Source organism: Montipora capricornis, chromosome 7 (assembly GCF_036669925.1).
Source record: "Montipora capricornis isolate CH-2021 chromosome 7, ASM3666992v2, whole genome shotgun sequence".
Lineage (NCBI taxonomy): Eukaryota > Metazoa > Cnidaria > Anthozoa > Scleractinia > Acroporidae > Montipora > Montipora capricornis.
Window position 1 is genome coordinate 7,206,356 of NC_090889.1, and position 25,000 is coordinate 7,231,355.

The 25,000-nt window shown below is 40.3% G+C and overlaps 1 protein-coding gene across 1 annotated transcript in view; it reads right to left on the reverse strand.

The window, feature by feature from the left end:
- Positions 1 to 6,850, reverse strand: part of LOC138057423 (beta-1,4-N-acetylgalactosaminyltransferase 3-like) — an 18,579-nt gene extending 11,729 nt beyond the window's left edge. The window contains exon 1 of the mRNA XM_068903448.1: positions 5,772 to 6,850. Coding sequence (XP_068759549.1) covers positions 5,772 to 6,850 — 1,079 coding nt within the window. The remainder of the gene's footprint in view (positions 1 to 5,771) is intronic.
- Positions 6,851 to 25,000: the final 18,150 nt, after the last annotated feature.

Below are 25,000 nucleotides of genomic sequence, written 5' to 3' on the forward strand. Positions count from 1 at the left end.
CCAACCTCTGGAGTAAAATAACACGTGGATAAACAATACCTGATATTGGAAAAGATGTTGAAGGTGTTAATGTCCTTCCACTGATTTTGGGTGATTCTGCCTTCCCATTTCAAAGCTGCTTGATGAAACCTTATACTAGTGCTGTGTTGACCTCATTACAGCAGTACTTTAATTACAGGCTAAGCAGGGCAAGAATGTCCATTGAAGAGGCATACGGTGAGCTCAAAGGCAGATGGCGAGCCCTTCAGAGGAAATGTGAGAGTGCACAAGAAGAAGTCAGAGACAACACTCTTGCATGTATTGTGTTAAATAACATTTGTATCGAACAGGGGGAGACTTTGTGTAGACAGATTGATGGAATTGTGGATGCTGCCACAAACCAGAGAAGACTCAGGGATATTATTAGGCGTCTTCTTAACATGACAAACTGCCATCCAAGAAGGGATACCTATCACCAAGCAACTAGGATCAGAAATTTGCTCACACAAAAGTTGTCGAGGAAAAACCAAGGATATGGTGTTTTGTAAATAATCAAAGAAGAGCTTGTCATGCTTTAAACAGAATGATTGTAAATTGTTGGAAGTGACAAGTCCTGCTTTCATTTCACCAGAATCAGGAAACGTTTATGTTTTCCATTTATTTGTTAACGTGAATAGGAACTTTCCAAAGTAAGACACTAACAGTTAATATTAAACTGAGACCTTCCTTTGGTGATCATACTGGTACAGTATCTTGCTTATTGAAATTGCTATGAACTGAAAAATCGAATCAGGTTTGTATTTCTGAGTTGAATTTGAAACGTGAAGAATTTTGCTATTTAAAATCTCTTTTAGTACAAGAGTTTAGTTTTGAACCATTTTTAGAGCTTACTAGTAACTACATATACAGTTTGAACAATGTCAGATATAATGTCAACAGAAGCCATAGCGCTCAGAAGCAAAGTGACCAATCCACAATAATTGTTTTTGGTCTGTGTACAAACTCTGCCAGAATAGAATAAGAGATATATCATACCAATTCTTATTTACTATTCACGTCAATACTTTATCTTCAATATGAATACAATTTTCTTCAATTTAAATTTGCCCTGTAATCGTCACTTTTGGGGAAGCTTGCAATGCTTCTAAACCCCTCAAGATTTATTATTCTATTTTAGAGTTGACGTACCAATTTGGGAAATATTACCTACAACCCAAATAAAATTATCAGAAAAAATCAAAGTCAAAGACTAAAGAAAGTTGGAGAGTTATTTCTAACACCGGGGTCAGTCTCGCCTTGCACCTGGTGCAAGCCTCCGCTTTCCATGTATCCAAAAGCATGCTTTGGCGAGACAGCTATGTAACTATACTGCGGGGAGTTAATTGGAGTTGAACGTTGAACATGTTCTGTTGGTTACTGAACTGACATAATCATTTCCATGAGTTGTAGCTCATGTCTTCTGGCTTTTTCGTTCTCTTCCTTATAAAATTTGAGGAGCTCTTTGGTTGGGTCTCTCTCTAACAACTTCTCCATACATTCAACAGCACTCGAGGACACATTTTTTCTTTTCTTCCCTCGATTTTTGACTTGTACAAAAAGCTTCCTGTCATCTGAAGATGTGTTAACCATGCTTTGTTCACTCTCCTCTAGACTTGAGGCTGGACTTGCACTAGACTGTCCATCAACATCTTCACTGCCGACCGTCGATATTTCCACTGCTCTTTCGGGCTGACAGGAATCTCGGGTTTTAACGAGACTGAAACAGCATAGGAAACCACGACACGTAATTCTTTTGCTCTTCGAATCGATCAATGCCCGTTGCGGTCTTGACGGTGAGGGCCGCTTTTTCAACTTATTCCTAACTTGTTTTACGGTAAACTGAAGCTCTTGATCACGTGCCCTTAGACCTTATTGTAAAATTTTTTGAAGCTTGCTGTACACATCATTATTTTTTGAGTTTTTTAAGTTTGCGAAGATAATCTTTTTTTTGTAATACTCACTGTTACAAACAATATCGACCATATCGGCAATTTCTTCCTCGTTCCATGACAACCGTCTTCCAGCTTTCTTCCTTGAGTTGCAATTTCCCGCCGAAGACTTTCTACTGATTTCCGACTCATCTCCGCTTGCTTCTTCTTAGTCACTCTTATCTGCATAGCCTGCTAGTGGGATACCGTTATCAGCTGAGGTTTCTTCGTTCGATGATACTTCGTAATCAAGCTCTGAACCAGTTGAAATGGTGTTTTAAGATGACTTCTCCACGCCGCCATGTTTTTTTTGATGTTTTTAAAGACATAGTCATTGCGCATACTCCGCGGGATCGAAAATACATTCACATAATTTATGAATTTAGTTCAACACGGCAGAAGCACGACGTCTGAATCACTGCCACGCTAGAGTCGTGTAGCGCGGCAGAGCTTGTCGACCTTAATTGCTTTCCCGAACTTAATTCAAACGCCATGCTTCTGCCGTGCTCCTACCAAACTCAATTCTTGAATTAGGTTCGGCACGGCAGAAGCACGACCTCTGAACCTTAAATGAGAGACTTGCATGGCTCGCTGGCGCGCAGTTTGTCAAGACCCGAACAAAACAGTAATGGCGTAAACAATTACAAAACAAATTCTCGGTGTCTTTCCCATTGCAATGAAGTGCGTTTCTTGTACCTAAAATATTAACTTATCGTGTGAATCACAATGTTTTTTGACAGAAAACTAAACATATTTAATATGGTAAATAAGTTCAGTTTGGAAATCGTGATAAAAAAGTCACTTGCATAAACCAGTATTAATTAAAATGTATTTGAATTGACTAATATATGGTTCACTTGCGGATTTGTGCCCTCAAATACGATTTTCAGTCACTTTTAATACTTCCAAAAGACTACCTCGCATTTTTTCAAGCTTTCCAAGCTACAAGCCGAAACTTATTCAGTTCGACTAATTAATTAATTAGCATCAGCCTGCGTTCAAATTTCGCGTCATTTAGCTCGCTCTGGTAACAAACATTTCTGATATTTTCGGAGGGAGCGTTCCCAGTTCGAGCATAAAACTTTACACAGACAATGAATAATATCAATATTTGAATAATATGAAATAAAAAAGATTTAAAAATGAGGTACCATGTACATTTTTATGGCGTTAAATATCATCCATTTTCCGCTGCCATGTTATCTGGCCTTTGAGGATGTTCTTTAAAGAGTTTAGAAAATCACAGTTTTTACATGTACGTAAACATTATCAAAGTAGAAATGGATAAGAATGGTTGTTCTTATTTTGTGTTTTGTGTTAAGTTTGGTGCCAATTGAATTCATTTTAAGACTTCGCCGTTTAATGGTTCTCGCAGCAAATTTTGGCCAATTTGTCGAACAGAAAACCGCACTTTAACCGCGTTTTCAAATTTTCGCAAATTTCTATAAAAAAATAAGGATCGCTGGAATTTGTAAATATGATATTTGACAATAGTTCACTAAAGGGTATCTTTGGGCAAAAGATAAGCGATCCGACCAAATGGTCGTTGACGGACGATTCTCGAATCTCGCATGCAGCCATTCTTAAACGCACGTCAATTTTAAAAGTACATACAGTTTTCCACAAAACTTTAAAAATTGCCGTATAATAAAAATATGTAATTTTTGTCCAGTGCTTGGAAAATTGCTTTATATTAAAATAGTTATCAAAAAAATTATTCCAAAAAAATTTGCTATAAAATAATACCACAAAATAATTGCCATAAAGCACAGAGTAGTAACGTATGAAAACTATAATACACTATTGCCTTATCGTGTCTTACATTACTACCACAAATAACAATCAACTTAACACGCTTTGATTCCTTTCAAGTTCAATTCAATAAATCGTTGTTGTCAACAGAAATAACGCTTAAAGTATATTTTGTATGTGGACAAAAAGCAGTTTAATCAGAGTCAGAATCTCTTCCAACTTCGCCTATTCTGGATTAACAACTGTTTAACCAATCAGGATCAAGTAATCAAGCCCTCTTGATTACCAAAAGTGCCCTCAACATGCATGGGTGACAAATGACTTTTTAATTTTGGCGCGAAATTTCAGGGTTGATTTATAATTTACAGGTGAAAATACAATGTTGCCATGGCAACTTTTCCCAAAGTGCCAAAATAGCGTCTTCTGATATTAAAAGCTAATCAAATGGTATACTCGTGAAATTAGGGAATAATCCCACTTGCGTTTAGTCCAAAATCAAATCAATTCCCTCGCTTAAGGGCTAGGGAAATTATTTGATTTGAGACAAAAGATGAGTGAAATTATTCCCAAATTTCACTCGCCACCATTTGATTACCCATACTAATATCATGGGTGACAAATTACTCCTTAATTTAGGCGCGAAATTTCAGCGTTAATTTATAATTTCACATGTGAAATTACAAAATTGCCATGGTAACATCTCTTGTATCTCGATCAGAGCCAAGATGGCGTCTAGATTTAAGACAGTGACCATTGAAGAAGTTACGAAATTAAAAGAAGCGGCAGAAAATTTAAATACGTGAAAGAGCACAATTAACTGGGTGAGAGTTTTTGAGAAGTGGTGTGACGAAAATAGCCTTGAGAAAAACCTGGAGATGATTCTTCCCGAGCAGTTGGATAAAGTACTCGAGCGATTTTACAATTACGGTTGTGAGCGTAATTTGTCATGTGTAATCAAATGGTTTTCTCGTGAAATTAGCAAATAATTTCAGTTGCGTTTTGTCAGAATCTTGACAAAACGCGGGGTGAAATTATTTCCTAATTTCACTCGTCGCCATTTGATTACACATACTAATTGAACTGAGTGGAATACAATTTGATCTGAAATTATAAGAGTGATTTTCAAAATCCAACGAGCGTGCAGCGCGAGTTCGATCTCAAATCACAAGTATGATTTCAGACCAAAATTCGAAGTTCAATTACCACTTTATTACATCCATTAGGAAAACGCACAATTGAATCTCTCAAATACAGGATTTTAATCAGGACCAATATTTCAGTGATCCAGTTCCCGGTTTATAAAAAGGACACTGAAAGTTGGAAACTCCCCTAATTGAAGGTCTTCAGCCCGAAGGAGCTCATTTTCATCATTCAGAAACTGTAAGTAACCAAATTTATCTTTTTTTTTTTTTTTTACAGCAAAGTTTTAGGGACCAAAAGTCGCAAAATCTGCCACACAATGGCTTTGTTTGTCTTTCATTTTCCTTCCATTTGCTTTGTTACTTTAAACAAGCCTTTAAATCTGATTGGTTGTTTTGTTTTATTATTCCTTTCTAATTGGCTGGGGAAAAAGTGCGATTTAGAGCAAAAAATAGTGCGACTCGTGAATAAAACGCACGGCTGAGAGCCAATCAGATTGCAAGGATCACCAGCGATTTCTTAATGGATGCAATACAGAAAAAAAATACCCTCTGTCTCAGCCAATCAACATTACGTAATTTTGCCCCGTATGTAATAGAGTAAATTTCAAAGACATTTGGAGTGTTGTGTGAAAATTCGGTTTTATCAAAAAGAGTTGGTAAACGGTAAATAAGGTCTGTGAGCTATCGTCTGGAGCTTTATCCCTTCGCAATTTGCTCGACCTATTGATCAATGAATGCGGCACTAGTTTTTAAACTGTAGTAGTTTTTTCTTTAGTAGATGGACATGAACAAAGGAGAGCCCAACCGTTAAGGGGACAGAACATTCTTTTTTTTTTTTAATGAGCCATTGATGGCAACACTCATGACAAAATCTGTGGCATTTTCTAATGTTGTCTGAGTAAGGCATACCACGGGTCCTACATAATATTACCTTTGACGGAGTTGCAGTCTGGCCATAAATGTATCCACGACTTCATTCACAGCTTCATTATCAATCAACCTGTTACCTTGTGACCATTTATTTTTCGGTCGGTGCAGATAGGTGTTGTCATTTGGGAACACGGAAGAAAATTTAACAAGCCAAACTCCAGCGTAGCGTTTTAAAGTTGTCTCCACAATATAACTAGGTTTGTAATCACAGGTTGGTAACACTCCTCTCAGTAGAGTTCTGTTGAAAAGAGGGAGTGATGTGTAATTGAATTGACCTCGAAGATTACCGCCTTTGTATTTTTCCTGTTTGGTATGACTAGGAGTCCACGTGTTCATCCTCTCAAGGTCTTGTTCCACAAACCCACTTCCATTCGATTTTCTGTCGTCGTAATACGAATACAAATACTGCCCAGTGATGGGTTCAAGTTTTAGAGATCCTGGTTTTTGCCAGTACACTTTAACATGTCCCTTTCCATAGCTTTGTTTATGTAGAACTTCCACGAAGTATTTTTTGTTAGCCACCATCGTTATGTTTCGCGCATGTTGCGTTGGATACTTGGTAAATACAGCGTCGTCAGTCCACACACTTTCGTTGGGAGAAAAAACACTAGCTATGAGACGAAGATTACTGGGCTTTTCATCAAAACTAAGCCACAATTCCGACGTATCGTCCGATGAAATAGCAAATTTGTAAAGACCGGTCACGTTGGGTGCAATGAAACCGAAAATTCTCTGTCCATAATTGTCCCCGTCGAGTGAAGTGTCAAAGTTTCTTAGAAATAACCTCTCATTGGGATGGTGTGGAAATAATGGTGTTTCACGCAGACGATCCACGTCCAGTCCACATAAATCGTTCCAAACGTGCAAATTCAGATTACCAGGGATGTGAATAGTGGTATTAAAATTGATATCGGAAAAGGTAACGGCCTCAATAACTTCGCCTTTTATCGATTTTTCTTCAAACAATTCCTTTGAAGGTCGGTCACGAATAAAAAGGAACGCGAAAAATCCCATATAAACTATACAAACGTAGAGAGGGCCAAGCACAAAGATGCCACGGTGTAGTTTCCAAGAAGCCATGAAGTCGACTGCTTATGTTACATTAAACTGGTCTGAAAGTAGGAAAAAAAAGAAACTAGTCTTCAAGTAGAAATATGAATAATCCTACAAGATACAAAAGATTTTTGATGCAAAAACGTGAAACGAAATTCATGCAAAAAATGTTAAGTACATATAAATATATGCTTCCTTGTATCCTCTCGTGAACCGAAGCAATATGTTCCAATGTCATCGAATTTTCCGTGTTGATTAATTACTATGGCACTGGTATTTAATGTGAATTGTTTGTCGACCGACATCTGTCTAAACCCCAATCAGTTTGGAAAGCCATGAATAACAAATCAGCTTTTACAAGTAATTTTTTACAAATGCGCTTGTCTTAGAATTCCAGTCCATGTTTTTAGAATCCCATTGTGTCCTAGACTGCGAGTAGTCTCTCTTTTGCTCTAGAATCGTTGAAACGAACGCGCGCGCTGCACTTTTAAGTAAGATACGAGGTCTATTTTGTCATTTAGTGGTTATCTATTGCATCAAATTATCTAAACACGGTAAAACCTTCAGGGTTAGGATTAGGATAGGTTAGCGTTAGGGTTAGGTTAGGGTAATTGTATAATTACTGAACGTTTTATACCTTGTTCAAAAAATTTGAAACAATAGAGACACCAAGTACCTACCACTTTTAATGGCTGGAACTGCGGGTCGCATATACCGCGGGAGTTGGTTAGACAGAAAAAAGAAACTGCAATGGTTTCATATTCAGTTGCGTTTTGGAACCCCAGCGCTCCGGTGATGGAGTGTTCTTATTGGTCGCTCTAGGGAGAAGCGATGACGTCAACTTTGATAAATGTCAATCAACTATAAATTCGCGGCAATTTGGAAGCCGTTTACGATTAGAATTCAAAACAAGAACAGGAGCCGCATTCACTTTTCTTGAAAAATGTTTTGGCCATTCTGCCCACAGGTTTCTTTAAAAGCTTTATTAATCCAAGTTTCACTGTCGCAAAAAATGTTATACAGCGATTTACAGGTACTACTTTCCGATTTTATACTACTACGATTTTTACTTATTTTACGAGTAAAGCCACCGATTCTATCTATTTTACGACTGACGTGTTCGATTTGCTTTAGATTTTCATTCTACGATTTCACCCTAACACGCTTTTGAAATTATTTTCCAATTCTTCCGATTCAAAGGTGGCCAAAATAATTAAGGAACAGCTGGCATTGCGGAAGGATTCTTTGTCCACTATCGTTTTATCCGTTAAATATCAAGCAAACATTCTTTGCTTCCGTCGTCATCTGCAGTACCCTTGCAGACTCAGTTTTGATTTCGAACTGTGAGGAGTTTGGAAACTTACATTTGTTTGAATCTTCCTTCGGTGACATCGCTTCCTTTGTCCTGGGATATCTGTTGCTCTTTCACACGAGGAGAAAGCAAGTAACTTTGAAATGAAGAAAATCCAAGCTTCTCAAAAATAAAGTTCAGGGAAAGCCTTTCTTCTGCCCACCAACATGAAATGTTAAAAATATTATCCATGCTCACATACGATGTCTTCGGTTGTTGGGCTTCTGGAAGCTCAACAGCACTGCTTTTCGGTGGAAAATTGCCATAAATAAATAAGGAACTCTCAGTACATAAATGGGAAAAATCCGACATGGACGGCTTTTTATTTGTTGCTGTTTTTTTCGGCGTGGAATCATCGCCAATCACCTTACCGTGTAGCTAACCTGAGTATCAGGCTTTTGCTAGAAGGAAAGGAAAAGGAAAGCCTGACATAGTCTTTCAATTGAACCTTCCGCCCCAATCACAACACGTTACCCGTATCCGAAAAACTAGCCAATCAAAATCACTTCCGGTATCCACTTGTTTAAATGTGAATTTCAAATGTGTCAACTGCCATACTATGTCAAAGAGCGCTCGGCGGGCAACTAATATATAACTACTATGTCACTGTAAACTTGTCACCGATGAATGGGCAAGGTTTGCGTAGTTTGTCGTGAAAGTCTGCTCACAAATTACGGCAGTTGTGCTGCTACGGTGCCGCTTCTCTGTGAGTTTACAAACAAAGAGTTTTCTTTTCGAGTATTTTGAATGGAAAGCCAGTCATAGTTGTTGGTCTTGGTCACCAACGCCTTCTGTGAAAAGAATTGTTAATTGTTCCGAGAATTTAACTTAGTTGAATCACAACAAGTATTTACAGCTGCTTATGTTGGAGAAATATCGGAGGAAGTGTCAACTGCTTCCCTACCATCTGCTGATCATGAGGGAGATAAGCATCGAATATTCTAGAAAGTTCAGCCACAGTTCTACTTCAAAAATGTCAAGGACCAAAGCCCCCAGTACCGTCAATGAAACGGACTCTATTTGGAGAAAACCTGTTCAATCTTGACAAAGAAATTACGATGTGAAAAGGTCAGATAGGAAAAAATTGTAAACAAGTGAGACTTCTGAGTGAAGTGATCGCACCCCAAAATGGATCCTCTAAAGAACGTGACTCGATAGACTTGTGTTTCGTTGACTTCTCGAATGGAGTTACGGTGTAGCCCTTTTATTTCGCGGGGTTTAATTTTTGCTGATTTTGCGGATAGTACTTGATCCGCTAAAATAAGTTCCAGCAGAAAAAAACACCAGCAAAATTAAAAACCGTAAAAATTTACTCACGTTAATATAACTAAAAATGGCTTTTAATCCACATAGTGGGGACAAAAAGATCCTTAATCTTAATATTTGCATTGAGAAAAAGCAATTGAAACTAGCTACAAACAAAAAGCAACGATAAAAGGTTAAGTCAATACTTTTCCAGTCTCTGGGGCATAAGAAACGAACTAAAAGCAGTCAATCAAAAGGTCACGTTAACTATTCTTTAAAGCCTCCAGGATGCCACATTTTCCCACCCGTTCTCGATGATTGAGGGGTTTTTTACCAAAGAGTGATAGAAATTGAATATAGTTTTGCTACTTGAAAAGAAAACCACAAAAATTAGTTCCCGGCGGAAATTTCTCAGTATCAATTCCCGCCGCAAAAATGTGTTCCCGCAAACTTCAAAAAATCGCCAATCCGCAAAATAAAAGTCCCGCAAAAAATTTATGCTACACGGTAACAGTAAAACTCGAGCCAAAAGACAGGTGAAGAATAAAATAACATAGTTTTTATATAAAACTCTGAATTTCGAATTCTCAGCGAAGGATTAATGACAAAAACACTAAAATTCCTATGGAAGGGCAAGATATTTTGTCAAAAGGAAGAGATTAATCACGTGCTAGCTAGGCAACCACAAAGGTGTACGTGATCACCTTATGTCAAGGTTCTTGTTACTGGGTTGCCAGTATGGCAAACCCAGTCGAGGTCTTGGTTTGATTTGTTTGTTATTTTCCTGGGTTGCTAAACCCAGTCGGAATCTGCGTAGCGTTTCGTCGTTTTTTTATTTTTTTCCGTGTCGGTAAAAGTCTTGCCTGTCACTCTCCTGCTTAGTGGTGTCTTTGTGCATAGAGTCTTCTGTGCGTATTTTGTTAGGTTTGAGGGGGCTGGGGTAATGCGTAGATTTCTCTGGTGCACACGGGAGGACATTTAATTATTAACCTGGAATGGCGTTGAAAGTCATTGTAACGCAAATGGGGTTTTAGTGCATCTTTAAACAAAATATGCCCTTATGGAGCTCAAGAATGGAACGTCAATTGGATAAACAACTTAGGCGATGAAAAATAAATACCCGGAATGTTTAAAGCGACGAGTAATGGTCTTCGACAACAATTTCATTTTTCGCCATTGGATATCACGTAAGCTTTAGCTTGGTACTATATACAACATTGAAGTCAAATGGCAATTCTTTTCTGGATTTAACAAACACTGAAGGAATCGAACGCGTTGAATGCATCACTGTGTTTACTGAAGTCGCATCTAAGTTGTCCGGCAAGTTACATTCATTTTATCACTCAACTCAGCAAAGGTAAAAACAAATTGGAAATGTGACAGTGAAAAATTATTTGAATGAAAGCTTGTTGTTTCTTTTGTCTTGTATTATTTACCGTCAAGGTTCTTTTGAAAAGGGTTTGATGTGAACTGTCAGAAATTTATTTAATTGTATATGCTTTGTGATTGTGTGTTTCGTTTGCACGCACGCAACTGAAATAGGAAGGGTTTCTTGCCTCTTATCGCAAATATGTTGTTTGTTTCAATAAATGTTTCGCTGGAAAAGATTTCTGCGAAATTTCCAGCTTTTGTAAACTTATCATGTTGTGTAATTTTCGAGCTTAACAAATTTGCATACATGTGTTGTAATGTGATACGGGGAGAATTTTGTAGTAGCGCATCAGTCACGAAAATAAACAGGTCTGTTGGAAGCGTGCTTGAGTTCAACAAAATGAGCCCCAAAATCAGCAAAAAATTGTGACGCCGATGAATAATAAAGTAGTTGCTATTTCCAAAATGATGGAATTACCTGGTGATAAATAACCTCGCTTTGGAGAGTAAATTTTTGACTTTGCAGAAACAATGGTGTGCGATTGGGATCTTTGTTTTGAATTCGCTCATTTATTGTCAAACTTTGTAACACTTGACAGAAAAAGAAACTTACGAAAACCCGGTATCTTGCCATCATTTGACACAGATGCTTCACTTTAGTAAACTTTCGTATTACAAAGCTGTCAGATGCTCTGAGGGCACGCTTAAACTTGTGGTGAAAGAAGTTGTGAGGGAGCTTGAAAATTATCAACATCCTTCTGCTCTTTCTAAAAACTGTGTATAATATTTGTTTTTGCATAAAGCAAGCTAACAAAATCTATACCTTGCTAAGTTCGCATTTGTTGGCGTTAATAGTATTTTCGGTCCAATGTTTCTGTTTTACGAAGGGGTATATGTTTTTGGTCACCCATCCAGACACCAATCCCGCCGGAGAGGGCTTAACTTTAGTAAACTTTAGTATTATAAAGCTGTCAGATGCTCAGAGGGCACGTTAAACTTGTGGTGAAAAGAAGTTTATCAACATGTCAGCCCAGGAGCCAATGTTTCTCACTTCCCATTTATTTTCTTCAATCTTTCTGGGTTCAGTACTTCGCTAGTAACCACATGTCTTCTCAGGCTATTTACCCAAGACTTCTACCGTGGCACTACAATGACAGACAATACCAAAACAATATCGTGCACTGTTAGAGCTACATATTACGCAAGGACAACTTGAATCTTGTGGAAGACAACACACAGTTCAATTGACATTTTATATGGAATAAATCGCTGTGTTACTTCACCACCGCACGTAAGCAATGCGTGTCTATTTTTTCTAAAGAGGACAGGAATTTCTTCTTTCTACAAATGATTAATTAACAGGCCGGTAGCCAGGCTTTTAACCCCAGAAAAGCATCTGTTTCGTCGTACGAATGTGTGAGGACCTGTGAGCCAAAGGGCCTCTGCTGGTAAGACTTCTGAGTGACCCCTTAAATGGTCTTCTTAACATGAGGAGCTTAAGCCGACTGAGAAATTCTCGGCTGGACGTCTCCTGACGGTGTAGATATCCATCAACAAAGGCTAAAAACATAACACAAAAGGTGTTTCGTATTCAGAAAAGTGTTAAAGCATTTAGGATCGATCAGATTGTACTGTGAACTTACGTTAAACAGAAAAAAGTAGTTAATTTTTTATTGAATGACCATATTTAGGGGCGAGATGAATTTTGTGGGGAACACAAATCTATTTCAGTTCGTTTGCGAGCATCGACAGTGGCGGTTAGAGCTGGGATACGGAACCATTTTTCGTTCTATAGGATTTATGGATTGACTCTCTCACCCAGGGAAAAATGGTACAGGTCGCCGTCGTCTCTCGCCGACCAGCACTACTTCGACGCTCCTCGCCGCTGGTGAGCGAGAAGACCTCTGGCATCCAGGGTAAAATGTTAGCCAATTTGTCGAAGGAAAGTTTTATCAGCTCTTTCGAAGAGAGATTTGTCGCCTTCAAGTCGGTAATCTTTTGCGGGAAAATGGTGATCACGTTCCGAAATTAGGCGGTTTAATCGCAGGTCACAGGTTGCAGTCATTGTTTCACCCATACAGAAAGTAACCTAAACATTCTTAAAAGCTAACCTTAGGCCTAAAACCTTTTGTTTAGGCCTAATTAGGCCTAAGGTTAGCTTTTAAGAATGTTTAGGATACTTTCTGTATTGGTGAAACAATGACCTGCAACCTGTGATCTGCGACCTGCGACCTGCAGATTAGACTCGCCGTCCGAAATTCTGGTAAAAACGTGGACGAAGCTTACGGAATAAATTTGGTTGGCCTCTGTGGGGGGATTAATTGAACAGTCGTCGTATGAATGTCATGGATTTCTGTATTCAGATGTTTTCAAACGAGTTATGGAGGCAGTAAACAATGTTGACGTCGGGGAATTCGGTGCTGGAAGCCTTCCCGGTATACAGGCTCACGCTCAAACGTTGAGGTAAGATAATTGCTGTTAGGTTCAATTTCATGATATCAGGATATCATGATAGCAGGAAATTGATAAGTCTGTAATTAATATTGAATGTGCCTCCCTGTTACATGCTGGGAAATCAATTTGCCCGGAATGAAATTTTACACAGCTTCATTGGGCATTCTAAATTTCCAGTTCCTCAGTTATCGACTTCCATAAGTATAAAACTTAAAAATGGTTTGCTTTAAAATCAGAAAAGAACCAATTCACTGTTGCTGTTGAGAAAAGTGTATGTCATGCAAAACAAGTTGCATCTCGGTAGCCTGAAAGTTAACTGACAAAATAATTTGCCTGCGCTTAAATTAACAAATATACCAATACATCACTAACGTTTCATGTTTAACCGGAGAATTAGGGAAGCAGATGTTCGAAGGTGTAATAGCTGTTGAGTTTTATTCCTCAGTTATCGAGTTCCATAAGTATAAAACTTAAAAATGGTTTGCTTTAAAATCAGAAAAAAACCAATTCACCGTTGCTGTCGAGAAAAGTGTATGCCATGCAAAACAAGTTGCATCTCGGTAGCCTGAAAGTTAACTGACAAAATAATTTGCCTGCGCTTAAATTAACAAATATACCAATACATCACTAACGTTTCATGTTTAACCGGAGAATTAGGGAAGCAGATGTTCGAAGGTGTAATAGCTGTTGAGTTTTATTCCTCAGTTATCGAGTTCCATAAGTATAAAACTTAAAAATGGATTGCTTTAAAATCAGAAAAAAATCAATTCACCGTTGCTGTTGAGAAAAGTGTATGCCATGCAAAACAAGTTGCATCTCGGTAGCCTGAAAGTTAACTGACAAAATAATTTGCCGGCGCTTAAATTAACAAATATACCAATACATCACTAACGTTTCATGTTTAACCGGAGAATTAAGGAAGCAAATGTTCGAAGGTGTAATAGCTGTTGAGTTTTATTCCTCAGTTATCGAGTTCCATAAGTATAAAACTTAAAAATGGTTTGCTTTAAAATCAGAAAAGAACCAATTCACCGTTGCTGTTGAAAAAAGTGTATATCAGGCAAAACAAGTTGCATCTCGGTAGCCTGAAAGTTAAGAAATAATTTGCCTGTGTTTAAATTAACAAATACACCAATACATCACTAACGTTTCATGTTTAACCGGAGAATTAGGGAAGCAGATGTTCGAAGGTGTAATAGCTGTTGAGTTTTATTCCTCAGTTATCGAGTTCCATAAGTATAAAACTTAAAAATAGTTTGCTTTAAAATCAGAAAAAAAAAATAATTCACCGTTGCTGTTGAGAAAAGTGTGTGTGTAGGGCCTATACAGTTAGGTTAAGGAATACGGTGTTAACCCCTCTCCCCCTAGCAACAAGACTGTAGCAAGGAATCATGGGAAGAATGAAGACACGAGGTTGTTGTTGTCCGCCATTTTAGAATGTGTGTGTGTTTTTAGTGCGAGTCCGAATCCATACTTCCGTCCGCTTAGTGTGCAACATTTGGGGGCCTGTCCGGGAGATATGAAAGAAAATAAGACAACGTTTTAAGCAATCGATGAGGACGGGAGCGAGGAGACAAGGAAACAAGTTTTTGAAATCGCTGAAATCGTGCACACGCTCGCGAAGGAATCAACACACGCGATGGAGATCGAAGACATACAGAGATCCAGGGTCATCTCTGCCAGCTAAAGGTTGAGGATCTAGGAGTAATTGCTAAGACTTTAGGCTGCGGTGACAGTGACATTAAGGATAAAACGAGGAAAGGGCTTGTCAGATTGATCGAGGAACATCTCGAAGCCAAATTGAAGGGCAGCGTGGAGCCAGACACCGAGTTTTTGGAAGATTTCAGGACTGGGATAATGATTTACACACCTTGGTGTCCACCGCTCGAGGATGTAAGCAAAAAAAAGAAGTCGGAAGTCTCTCAATCGGAACTAGAAAAGGTGAAGTTGGAATATGAGGTGATTAAACAGAAATTTGAGGCATTGACCATGGGTAAAACACATTCACCGGAGAAGGATGTTGACAACAAAGAGGAGGTGAAGGCGAAGGGTGAGTCAAAGTCATTATACTTCCAACCGAGTGGTTTTAAAGGAGAACTAAAGATTATTGGCCAAATCGGGAAACAGGGCAAAAGGACAAATTGAGTTTTGTGAGTCTAGTGAGACAAATTGAAGGTGCACTGCAAAAGGGCTACAAGCCACAAGAGGTTGTTGATGCAGTGGTCAGGGTTATTAATCCAGGGATGAAATTACGAAGCTATTTAGAAGGACTGAGTGACTTAACACTCCCCCGATTAAGACGTATTCTTAGATCCCATTTTCAGCAGAAGAGTGCGAGTGACCTGTACAGACAGCTATCAACTTTAGTTCAGGAGCCACAGGAAAATCCTCAAAGCTTTTTAATCAGAGCCCTCGATACAAGACAAAAAATCCTGTTTGCCTCGCAGGAGGTTGATACTCAGTTAAAATATGATCTAAAGCTAGTGCAGGGAATGTCTTTACATGCATTAGGCACTGGTCTTCAAGATGAGGCCATTCGGATCAGGTTAAGACCAATATTAGAAAAACCAGATGTACAGGATGAGGATCTAATTCAACAAATGAATGTAGTAATTTCAGAAGAAAGTGAAAGAAAATCCAAACCGGGCTCTACCCCTCGTCAAAGGAACCCAAGGGTGAACGAAGTGCATGCATCACAAGGGGAAGGGGGATCCACCCAACAAGGAGCAACCGCTAAGAAGCTTAACTCCCCGGGAAAAGAGAGTCCTAGAGAAGAGGAGTTCATGGCGGCACTACAAGCGGTCCGTTCAGAACTTACTACATTAAAAGAATCAGTTGAGAGAAATCTAACCAATGAGGAACGTTTCACCAGGCACCTACCTGTAAATCAGAATCTGCAAGGGTATCAGGGCCCAAGGGGCGTGTGGTAGTTTCAAGGTTGGTTGGCAAGAAGTGTAAGGTGTCATGTGTTCTCAATGGAGTCCCAGTCGAAGCCCTTTGGGATACGGGTGCACAGGTGTCTATTGTGTCCAAGAGCTGGTTTGAGGAATATTTGCCTTCCTCAAAGTTAAGGAACATTGAAGAGTTGCTTGGCGAGGATGTAGGACTGAACTTCAGAACAGCAAATGGTGGAACCATACCATTTGAAGGGTGGGTGGAAGTACAGTTTCAGCTCTCGTCGGACACAGAGTCATCAAGTTCTCTAACTGTACTATTCCTCATTGCAAGAGATGAGTTGGAAACTCCAATCATTGGGTACAATGTAATAGAAGAAGTAGTGAAGGATAGAGAAACCGAAGGAAGCAGCTCCATTGTTGACATCATGAATACGGCTTTAGAGAAAGTAGCACTAGAGAATGTTACTGCGTTGGTTGATTTGGTGCAAAATGCAAGTATGGAGGACATGGGTGTGTTGAAGAATGGTAAGCGCAATCTGACGGTACCACGAGGGCAGGCAGTGACAGTACCGTGCAGAATTAACTGTAGTTCTCTAGAGGAGAGGACACTGGTGTTATTTGAACCAGACCCAGGTATGCCTTGGCCAGCCGACTTGGAAGTTATAGAGCAGCTCCTCACCCTACCGCGAGGGTCGCCACACAGGGTAAACATTACAGTCCGTAACCCCTCAAAGCATGATGTAGTCCTTGGCCTGTGAACGCTACTGGGACTCTTGCAGCTAGTGCAATCGGTTACCCCTTTGGAAGTAGTAAGAAAGGACCTCCCTCGTTCGGAAGCTGTGGATCCAAAGGGAACAGGTGGTACGTCACTGCAGGATGGAAACCCATCAGTACCCAAGTAAACAGGGAAGTTGCTAATGAAAGAAAGTCCTTCAAGACACCAGCCGTGGTGTTAGGTGACCTGACAGAAAGTCAACGCCAGTTGGCCATGACCATGCTAGAGGAGGAGGCTGCGTCATTCTCCCAAGACGATGATGATATGGGACGGATAGAGGGACTTCAATTAAATTTGGAGTTGTCAGACACCACGCCAGTCCAGAAGAGCTATTCCTCAATTCCCCGTCCCCTGTATGCTAAAGTTAAGCACTACATTGAAGATCTGCTCAACCGGGGATGGATAACTAAGTCTCAGTCAAATTATTCATCTCCCGTGGTGTGTGTAAGGAAGAAAGATGGAGGGTTACGCCTGTGCGTGGATTACAGGGAGCTGAACCGTAAGACAGTACCAGATAGGCACCCAATACCAAGAATCCAAGAGACACTGGATAATCTTGGAGGGAACTCCTGCTTTTCAGTGTTAGACCAGGGAAAGGCGCATCATCAGGGTTTTGTTGGGGAAATGAGCAGACACCTGACTGCCTTCATCACACCTTGGGGTCTGTATGAATGGACTCGGATCCCATTTGGGCTGAGTAATGCACCAGCAAGCTTTCAGCGGTTCATGGAAGATTGTTTGGAAGGTATTCGCGACGAGATTTGCATTCCTTACTTGGACGATGTCATAGTTTATAGTGGAACGTTTGAAGAACATGTGGAAAATTTGCGAATAGTGTTGAGACGCCTGCGCAAACATGGAGTGAAATTGAAGCCAAGCAAGTGCAGTCTGTTCCAGAGAGAGGTCCGCTATCTAGGCCGAATTGTAAACCAGTCTGGACACAGTATTGATCCCGAGACTACTAAAGCGGTCACGAGTCTTAGAGAATCTATTCCAGTCCGTAAACTAACAGGACTATTAAGCTATTACAGGAGGTACATTAGTGATTTCGCCAAGATTGCAAAGCCCCTTTACGATCTTCTTAAAGAACCTGAAAAGAGAGGACAGTCGCCGCGGCGAACTCAGAGGAGAAATACAAGACCAGTCAGAAATAAGGGACAAGTATCATCCCTGGAGCCAGTCAACTGGACCAGTGAACACCAAGCCGCAATCGATAAGCTTATCAGTGCTATTGGTAACCCACCTGTGATGGCTTACCCTCAATGCACCCAGCTATTTATTCTTCACACGGATGCGTCAGAACAGGGCCTTGGGGCAGCACTTTACCAGAAGCAGGCCGGTCAACTAAGGGTAATTGCTTACGGATCTCGTGCGCTAACTGCAGCGGAACGGAACTATCATCTTCACTCCAGTAAGTTGGAATTTCTGGCACTTAAGTGGGCCATAACTGAACAGTTTCGGCACTACCTGTATTATGCCCTGCACTTCACGGTCTACACAGATAACAACCCGTTGACCTAGTCTTAACTACGGCGAGACTAAATGCAACTGGACACCGTTGGGTAGCAGAGCTGGCTGGCTGATAAAGTACCGACCAGGGACGGCCAACCGGGATGCTGATGCTCTCTCTAGGATGCATATGGAACAGTTCATAGACATGTGTACTGAAGAAGTAGAACCGCGTTGGATTAAAGCCACAGTGGAAGCACTGAATGCCCAGCAGAAAGGAGATACAGTTTGTTTCCTATCGCTATCCTGTCAGCCAAGTGAAATGGGACACATTATGAATGTGGATTATGAACCGAGGGTGCAACCTCTCACACCTAAGGAACTGTACGAGGCTCAGAGGAAAGACAAGGTGATGAGTGCAGTGATTCGGTATAAGGAAACCGGCAAACCACTCGCAGCACAAGACAGGCGCCAGGCGTCACCTGCAGTACAGTCCCTTCTACGTGAATGGAGTAAACTCGCAGTTGGAGAAGATGGAATCCTCCGGCGCAGAAGTGGCCCTAATCTTCAGATTGTCCTTCCGCAGAAGTTTCATCGAATGGTCTACAGAAAGAGCTACATGAAGAAATGGGACACTTAGGGACAGAAAGGGTCCTTCACCTTGCCAGGGAACGGTTTTATTGGCCCCGGATGAAAAGAGGCATTGAGACCATACAGAGTAGCACACCCTTCGAACTGGTGTCATTGGACTTTGTACACCTTGAAAAAAGCAAAGGGGGATACGAGTATATCCTGGTTATAGTTGATCATTTTACAAGATTTGCCCAAGCGTATGCGACCACCAACAAGTCTGCACGAACAGCAGCGGACAAATTGTATAATGACGTTATATTACGTTTCGAGTTTCCGGCAAGAATCTTGCATGATCAAGGTGGCGAATTTGAAAATCAGTTGTTCCATCGGCTGGAGGAATGCTGTGCTATGGTCTGATCTCGAACAACGCCTTATCATCCCCAAGGAAACGGAAAGACAGAACGCCTGAACCAAACACTGCTATCCATGCTAAGAACTTTGCTTGAGCACCAGAAGTCCAAGTGGAAGGACAGCCTCCAAATGGTGGTTCATGCTTACAATTGCACTCGCCATGAAGGGACAAGATATTCGCCGTTTTTCCTATTGTTTGGCCGATCCCCAAGACTCTCAATTGATGTCATATTTGGTACCAAACCCACTGCCTACTCAAGTTACCCAGCTTATGTTAAGGAGTGGCAAGAGGCAATGAAAGAAGCATACGGAATAGCCACTAAGAAATCTCGGCTATCTGGACTCAGAGGCAAGAAACAGTATGACCGGAGAGTTCACAGTCCAGTACTTCAGCCAGGCGACCGAGTCCTTGTACGAAAGTTAAGTGAGATAGGCGGCCCTGGGAAGCTGAGGTCCTACTGGGAAGAAACCATCCACCAGGTAGTGAAACGGAAAGGTGAAGAGAGTCCAGTTTATGAAATTATGCCTGAATCTGGTGGAGGGCGACACTGCGTGATTCACCGTAACCTTCTACTGCCATGCAATGATCTTCCTTTTGAAGCAAGGCCCGATGACACCCGCAAAAGATCGAAACGGAAGTTGCCAACTGCCCAGCCACATCTGTCGTCACCAGGGGCCTCCAATGTCGGAGACAGTTCTGAAGAAGAATCCGCAGGGATGTTAACCTTCACTCCTGTAGAGCCAGAAAGGGCGTTGTCAGACAGTACCTGTTCAGCCAAGGAGCCTTCAGCCAACCAGGCATGCGTTGATGAGGAAGCGGCCTCCAGTATCTACCAACCTGACCCGCAGATACAAGCACCGACAGATCCAGTTCTTGAACCATCTGTAGTAGAGCAGTTAGAAGTCAGACCAGGAGAAGGGAGACCGATAAGGGAGCGCAGACCACCTACCTTACTAACTTATGACAGCTTTGGAACTCCAAGCTATTACCAACCAGCGGAACTGTGTTTAATTAGCCACAATGCGGGAGCGGCACCAGTACCTGTACCCCTGGCACCAGGAGCCCTTGGAGGAATTCCTAATGTGTGCATGAACTCCGTTTGGCCAGTCACTTATCCTACACCATACGGATACGTTGGCTCATATCCTTTCTAAAGTGATAAGAAAAATCCTAACACGAACCTTGTGAATTTTTTTTTTTCTGTGATTAAGTGGACTTAAAAAAAAAAGGACTTTAAAACATCACACTTAGTAGTTTGCCAGTGGAAGTCGTTGAACCTTAACAGTATTCCAAACTGTATGTGTATACAAGTCTTAAGTGGTTGTACTCGTGGCTTTGTGGTTAGGGCCGGATCACCCCTTTCCACTCGACCTCAGGAATGAAAAGAGGAGACTTGTGTATTGATAACCCAAGACGCCAGTCTTAGATAACTGTCTAATGTCGAGGATGACCTTTTTTTTTCATAAGGGGGAGTGTGTAGGGCCTATACAGTTAGGTTAAGGAATACGGTGTTAACCCCTCTCCCCCTAGCAACAAAACTGTAGCAAGGAATCATGGGAAGAATAAAGACACGTTGTTGGCCGTCATTTTAGAATGTGTGTGTGTTTTTAGTGCGAGTCCAAATCCATTCTTCTGTCCGCCCAGTGTGCAACATATGCCAGGCAAAACAAGTTGCATCTCGGTAGCCTGAAAGTTAACTGACAAAATAATTTGCCTGTGTTTAAATTAACAAATATACCAATACATCACTAACGTTTCATGTTTAACTGGAGAATTAGGGAAGCAGATGTTCGAAGGTGTAATAGCAGTTGAGTTTTATTCCTCAGTTATCGAGTTCCATAAGTATAAAACTTAAAAATGGCATGCTTTAAAATCAGAAAAGAACCAATTCGCCGTTGCTGTTGAGAAAAGTGTATGCCGGGCAAAACAAGTTGCATCTCGGTAGCCTGAAAGTTAAGATATAATTTGCCTGTGTTTAAATTAATTTGAAATAAAGAGAATAAACAAATAATTTTCCATGTTTTAATTGCATGATGCTGGTCGTTGTAAACCGTGTTTTAGAAAATATTTCAGATTGATTTATTGTGCCTTTGGACTATTTTGATACGTCACTCAAAATTTATTTAAAGTAATTTGAGATATTTGTCGTCGTTAAAAACTTTATGACGAAGTCGGCCTAAGAAATGTGTCGAGATTAACACCTCTCTCTCTCCCTTTGTCTCTTGCTCTGCCTTTTTAGTGTGAGTCTTGTTACAACTCCCACTGAGATTTTGGTAATTTTTTTTTAACCTTAATTTAACAGCGGAGACCCACATTCCTGACCCAAGTTAAGCTCCTCATGGACCCCCCAACTTGAAAAAAATTGTCTGGAAAGGTGCACGTACCACAGGCAACCCGGTGTACCCTCACGGAGGGTCTAGTCTTTTACTGGGTTGCCGTATGGCAATCCCAGTCTAAAATTGTCTGGCATTTGTTCGGTGTTATTTTTTTTTCTTCCGTGTCGGTAAAAGTCTTGCCTGTCACTCCCCTGGTAAGTGGTATCTTTGTGCATAGAGCCTTCTGTGCGTATTTTCTTAGGATCGAGAGGGTAGTGGAACTGCGTAGATTTCTCTGGTGGACACAGTAGAATCATTGACTTAGCCTGTAATGGCCTCAAAAGTCATGTAACGCGAATAGCGTTTTAGTGGATCCTTAAACAAAATATACACTTATGGAGCTCAATAATGGAGTCAGTTGGATAAACTAGGCAGGCGGTGAAAACCAACACCTGGAAGCTCAAAAGCGACGAGTAATGGACTTCGACAACAATCTGTCGCCCGTCGAGCAAAAATCAAAGTGAGCTGCATTTCTAAAATAATACTTACCAAGTGTGCTGTTATGTAGAACACTGAAACCAAATGGAAAATTCTCTAGTAACTTATGGGTTCAACAAAGACAGAGGACGAATCGAACACCTTAAGTGGACCTGTGATCAACTCTGCACAGTCTTCAGCTAAAAAAAAAGCATATGTGACAGCCAACAATTATTTGAAAGAAAGCTTGTCGTCTATTTTGTGCTTCATTATTCAAGGAAAAGGGTCTTCATGGAAATGGTTTGATCCTGAAATTTGAGTTTGTTGTAATATTGAGCATATTTGACACGATTAAGTTTTTTCTCTTCACGCACGCAATAATAGCAAATATGTTGTTCGTTTCAAAAAATTGTTCGCTGGAAAAGGTGGCCTTTATGAATTCATCATGTTTTATGATATGTGTGCTGGATAGTTTTTATGGCAATAGTAAAGCATTTTCTTGTTATTCAAGGAAAATGTTCTTCAGGAAAGGGTTTGAACCTGAAGTACATGGTAATTTGACACGATTGAGTTTCTTGTCTTCACGCACGCAATGAAATATGAAGAGGTTTTCGCCTCTAAGAGCCAATATGTTGTTTGTTTCAAAAAATTGTTCCCTGGAAAAGGTGGCCTTTATGAATTCATCATGTTTTATAATATGCGAGCTTAAGTGGATAGTTTTTATGGCAAAAATGAGGTTAGCGTTTTTGTGTTGTGCTAACTTAATTAAATATAGATATACATTCTGCCTCGTGAGTTTGTTATTCTCGTTAACCAGCAATGGAAAATCATTGCAACGCGAATGGCGTTTTAGTGCATCTTATGTTGTTTGTTTCAATAAAATGTTTCGCTGGAAAAGGATTCTGTGATATTTTCTGCCTTTGTGAATTATAATATCATGTTGTGTATTGAATTTTCGAGCTTAAGGTTGAAACGTGATACGGGAGGATATTTTCAGTATTGCCCTATAAGCAGGAAAAGCTTCATGAAAATAAACAGGTCTGTTGGAAGCGTGCTTGAGTTTCAACAAAATGAGCCCCAAAATCAGCAAAAAATTGTGACGCCGGTGAATAATAAAGTAGCTGCTATTTCCAAAATGATGGCATTACCTTGGTGATAAATAACCTCGTCTTGGAGAGTATAAAATTTTTGACTTTGCGGAAACAATGGTGGGCGATTGTGATCTTTGTTTTGAATTTGCTTATTTATTGTCAAACTTTATAACACTTGACAGAAAAAGGAACTTACGAAAACCCGGTATCTTGCCATCATTTGACACAGATGCTTCACTGTTTGGCAAGTAAACATGCCGCGGTAACTTACTAGTAATCACGGCGCCCGCTGAATTACGGCGATGTCACTTTCGATTTTGCGATTTATTTGTGCAGCCAAAACGTACAATAACAAAATTGAACGTAGCAAAAATCTCCCAAAATGTTTGTCGCTGATCGTAACTGTTTATATTCTATATTGTTATTCTCGAGCGACCGTCCTGGAAACTTCCTTCTGCTCTTTCTAAAAACTGTGTATCAATATTTGTTTTTGCATAAAGCAAGCTAACAAAATCTGTACCTTGCTAAGTTCGCATTTGTTGGCGTTAATAGTATTTTCGGTCCAATGTTTCTGTTTTACGAAGGGGTATATGTTTTTGGTCACCCATCCAGACACTAATCCCGCCGGAGAGGGCTTAACTTTAGTAAACTTTAGTATTACAAAGCTGTCAGATTCTCAGAAGGCACGCTTAAACTTGTGGTGAAAAGAAGTTTATCAACATGTCAGCCCAGAAGCCAATGTTTCTCACTTCCCATTTATTTTCTTCAATCTTTCTGAGTTCAGTACTTTGCTAGTAACCACATGTCTTCTCGGGCTATTTACCCAAAGCTTCTACCATGGCACTACAATGATAGACAACACCAAAACAATATTGTGCACTGTTAGAGCTACATATTACACAAGGACAGATTTTTTCGTCGAACGAACGTGTGAGAACCTTTGAGCCAAAGGGCCTCTGCTGGTATGACTTCTGGAACGGTGCACGTACCACAAGCAACCCAGTGTACCCTCACAGAGGGTCTAGTTTTATTTTTTTTAATTTTTTTTTTCCGTGTCGGTAAAAGTCTTGCCTGTCACTCCCCTGCTAAGTGGTGTCTTTTTGCATAGAGCCTTCTGCGCGTATTTTTCTTAGGATCGAGAGGGTAGTGGGGAATGCGTAGATTTCTCTTGTGGACACAGTAGAACGATTAACCTGCAATGGCGTCGGAAAGTCATATAACGCGAATGGCGTTTTAGTGAATCTTTGAACAAAGTATACCCTTATGAAGCTCAATAATGGCACGTCAATTGGATACTAAACTTTACAGGCGGTGGAATCTCAGTTAAAAGCGACGAGTAATGGACTTCGACAACAATCTATCGCCCATCGAGCCGAAATCAAAGTGAGCTGCATTTCAAATATTTTACCAAGTGTGCTGTTTTGTAGAACACTGAAACCAAATGGAAAATTCTCTGGTAACTTATGGGTTCAACAAAGACAGAGAACGAATCGAACACCTTAAGTGGATCCGTGATCAATTCTGCAAGACTTCTGCACAGTCTTCAGGTAAAAAAAATAATTGGAAATGTGACCGCCAAGAATTACTTGAAAGAAAGCTCGTCGTCTATTTTGTGCTTCATTATTAAAGGAAAAGGTTCTTTATGGAAACGGTTTGATCCTGAAATTTTAGTTAGTTTGTAATATTGCGCATATTTGACACGAATGAGTTTTTTCTCTTCACGCACGTAATGAAATAGGAAGGGGTTTTTGCCTCTAATAGCAAATA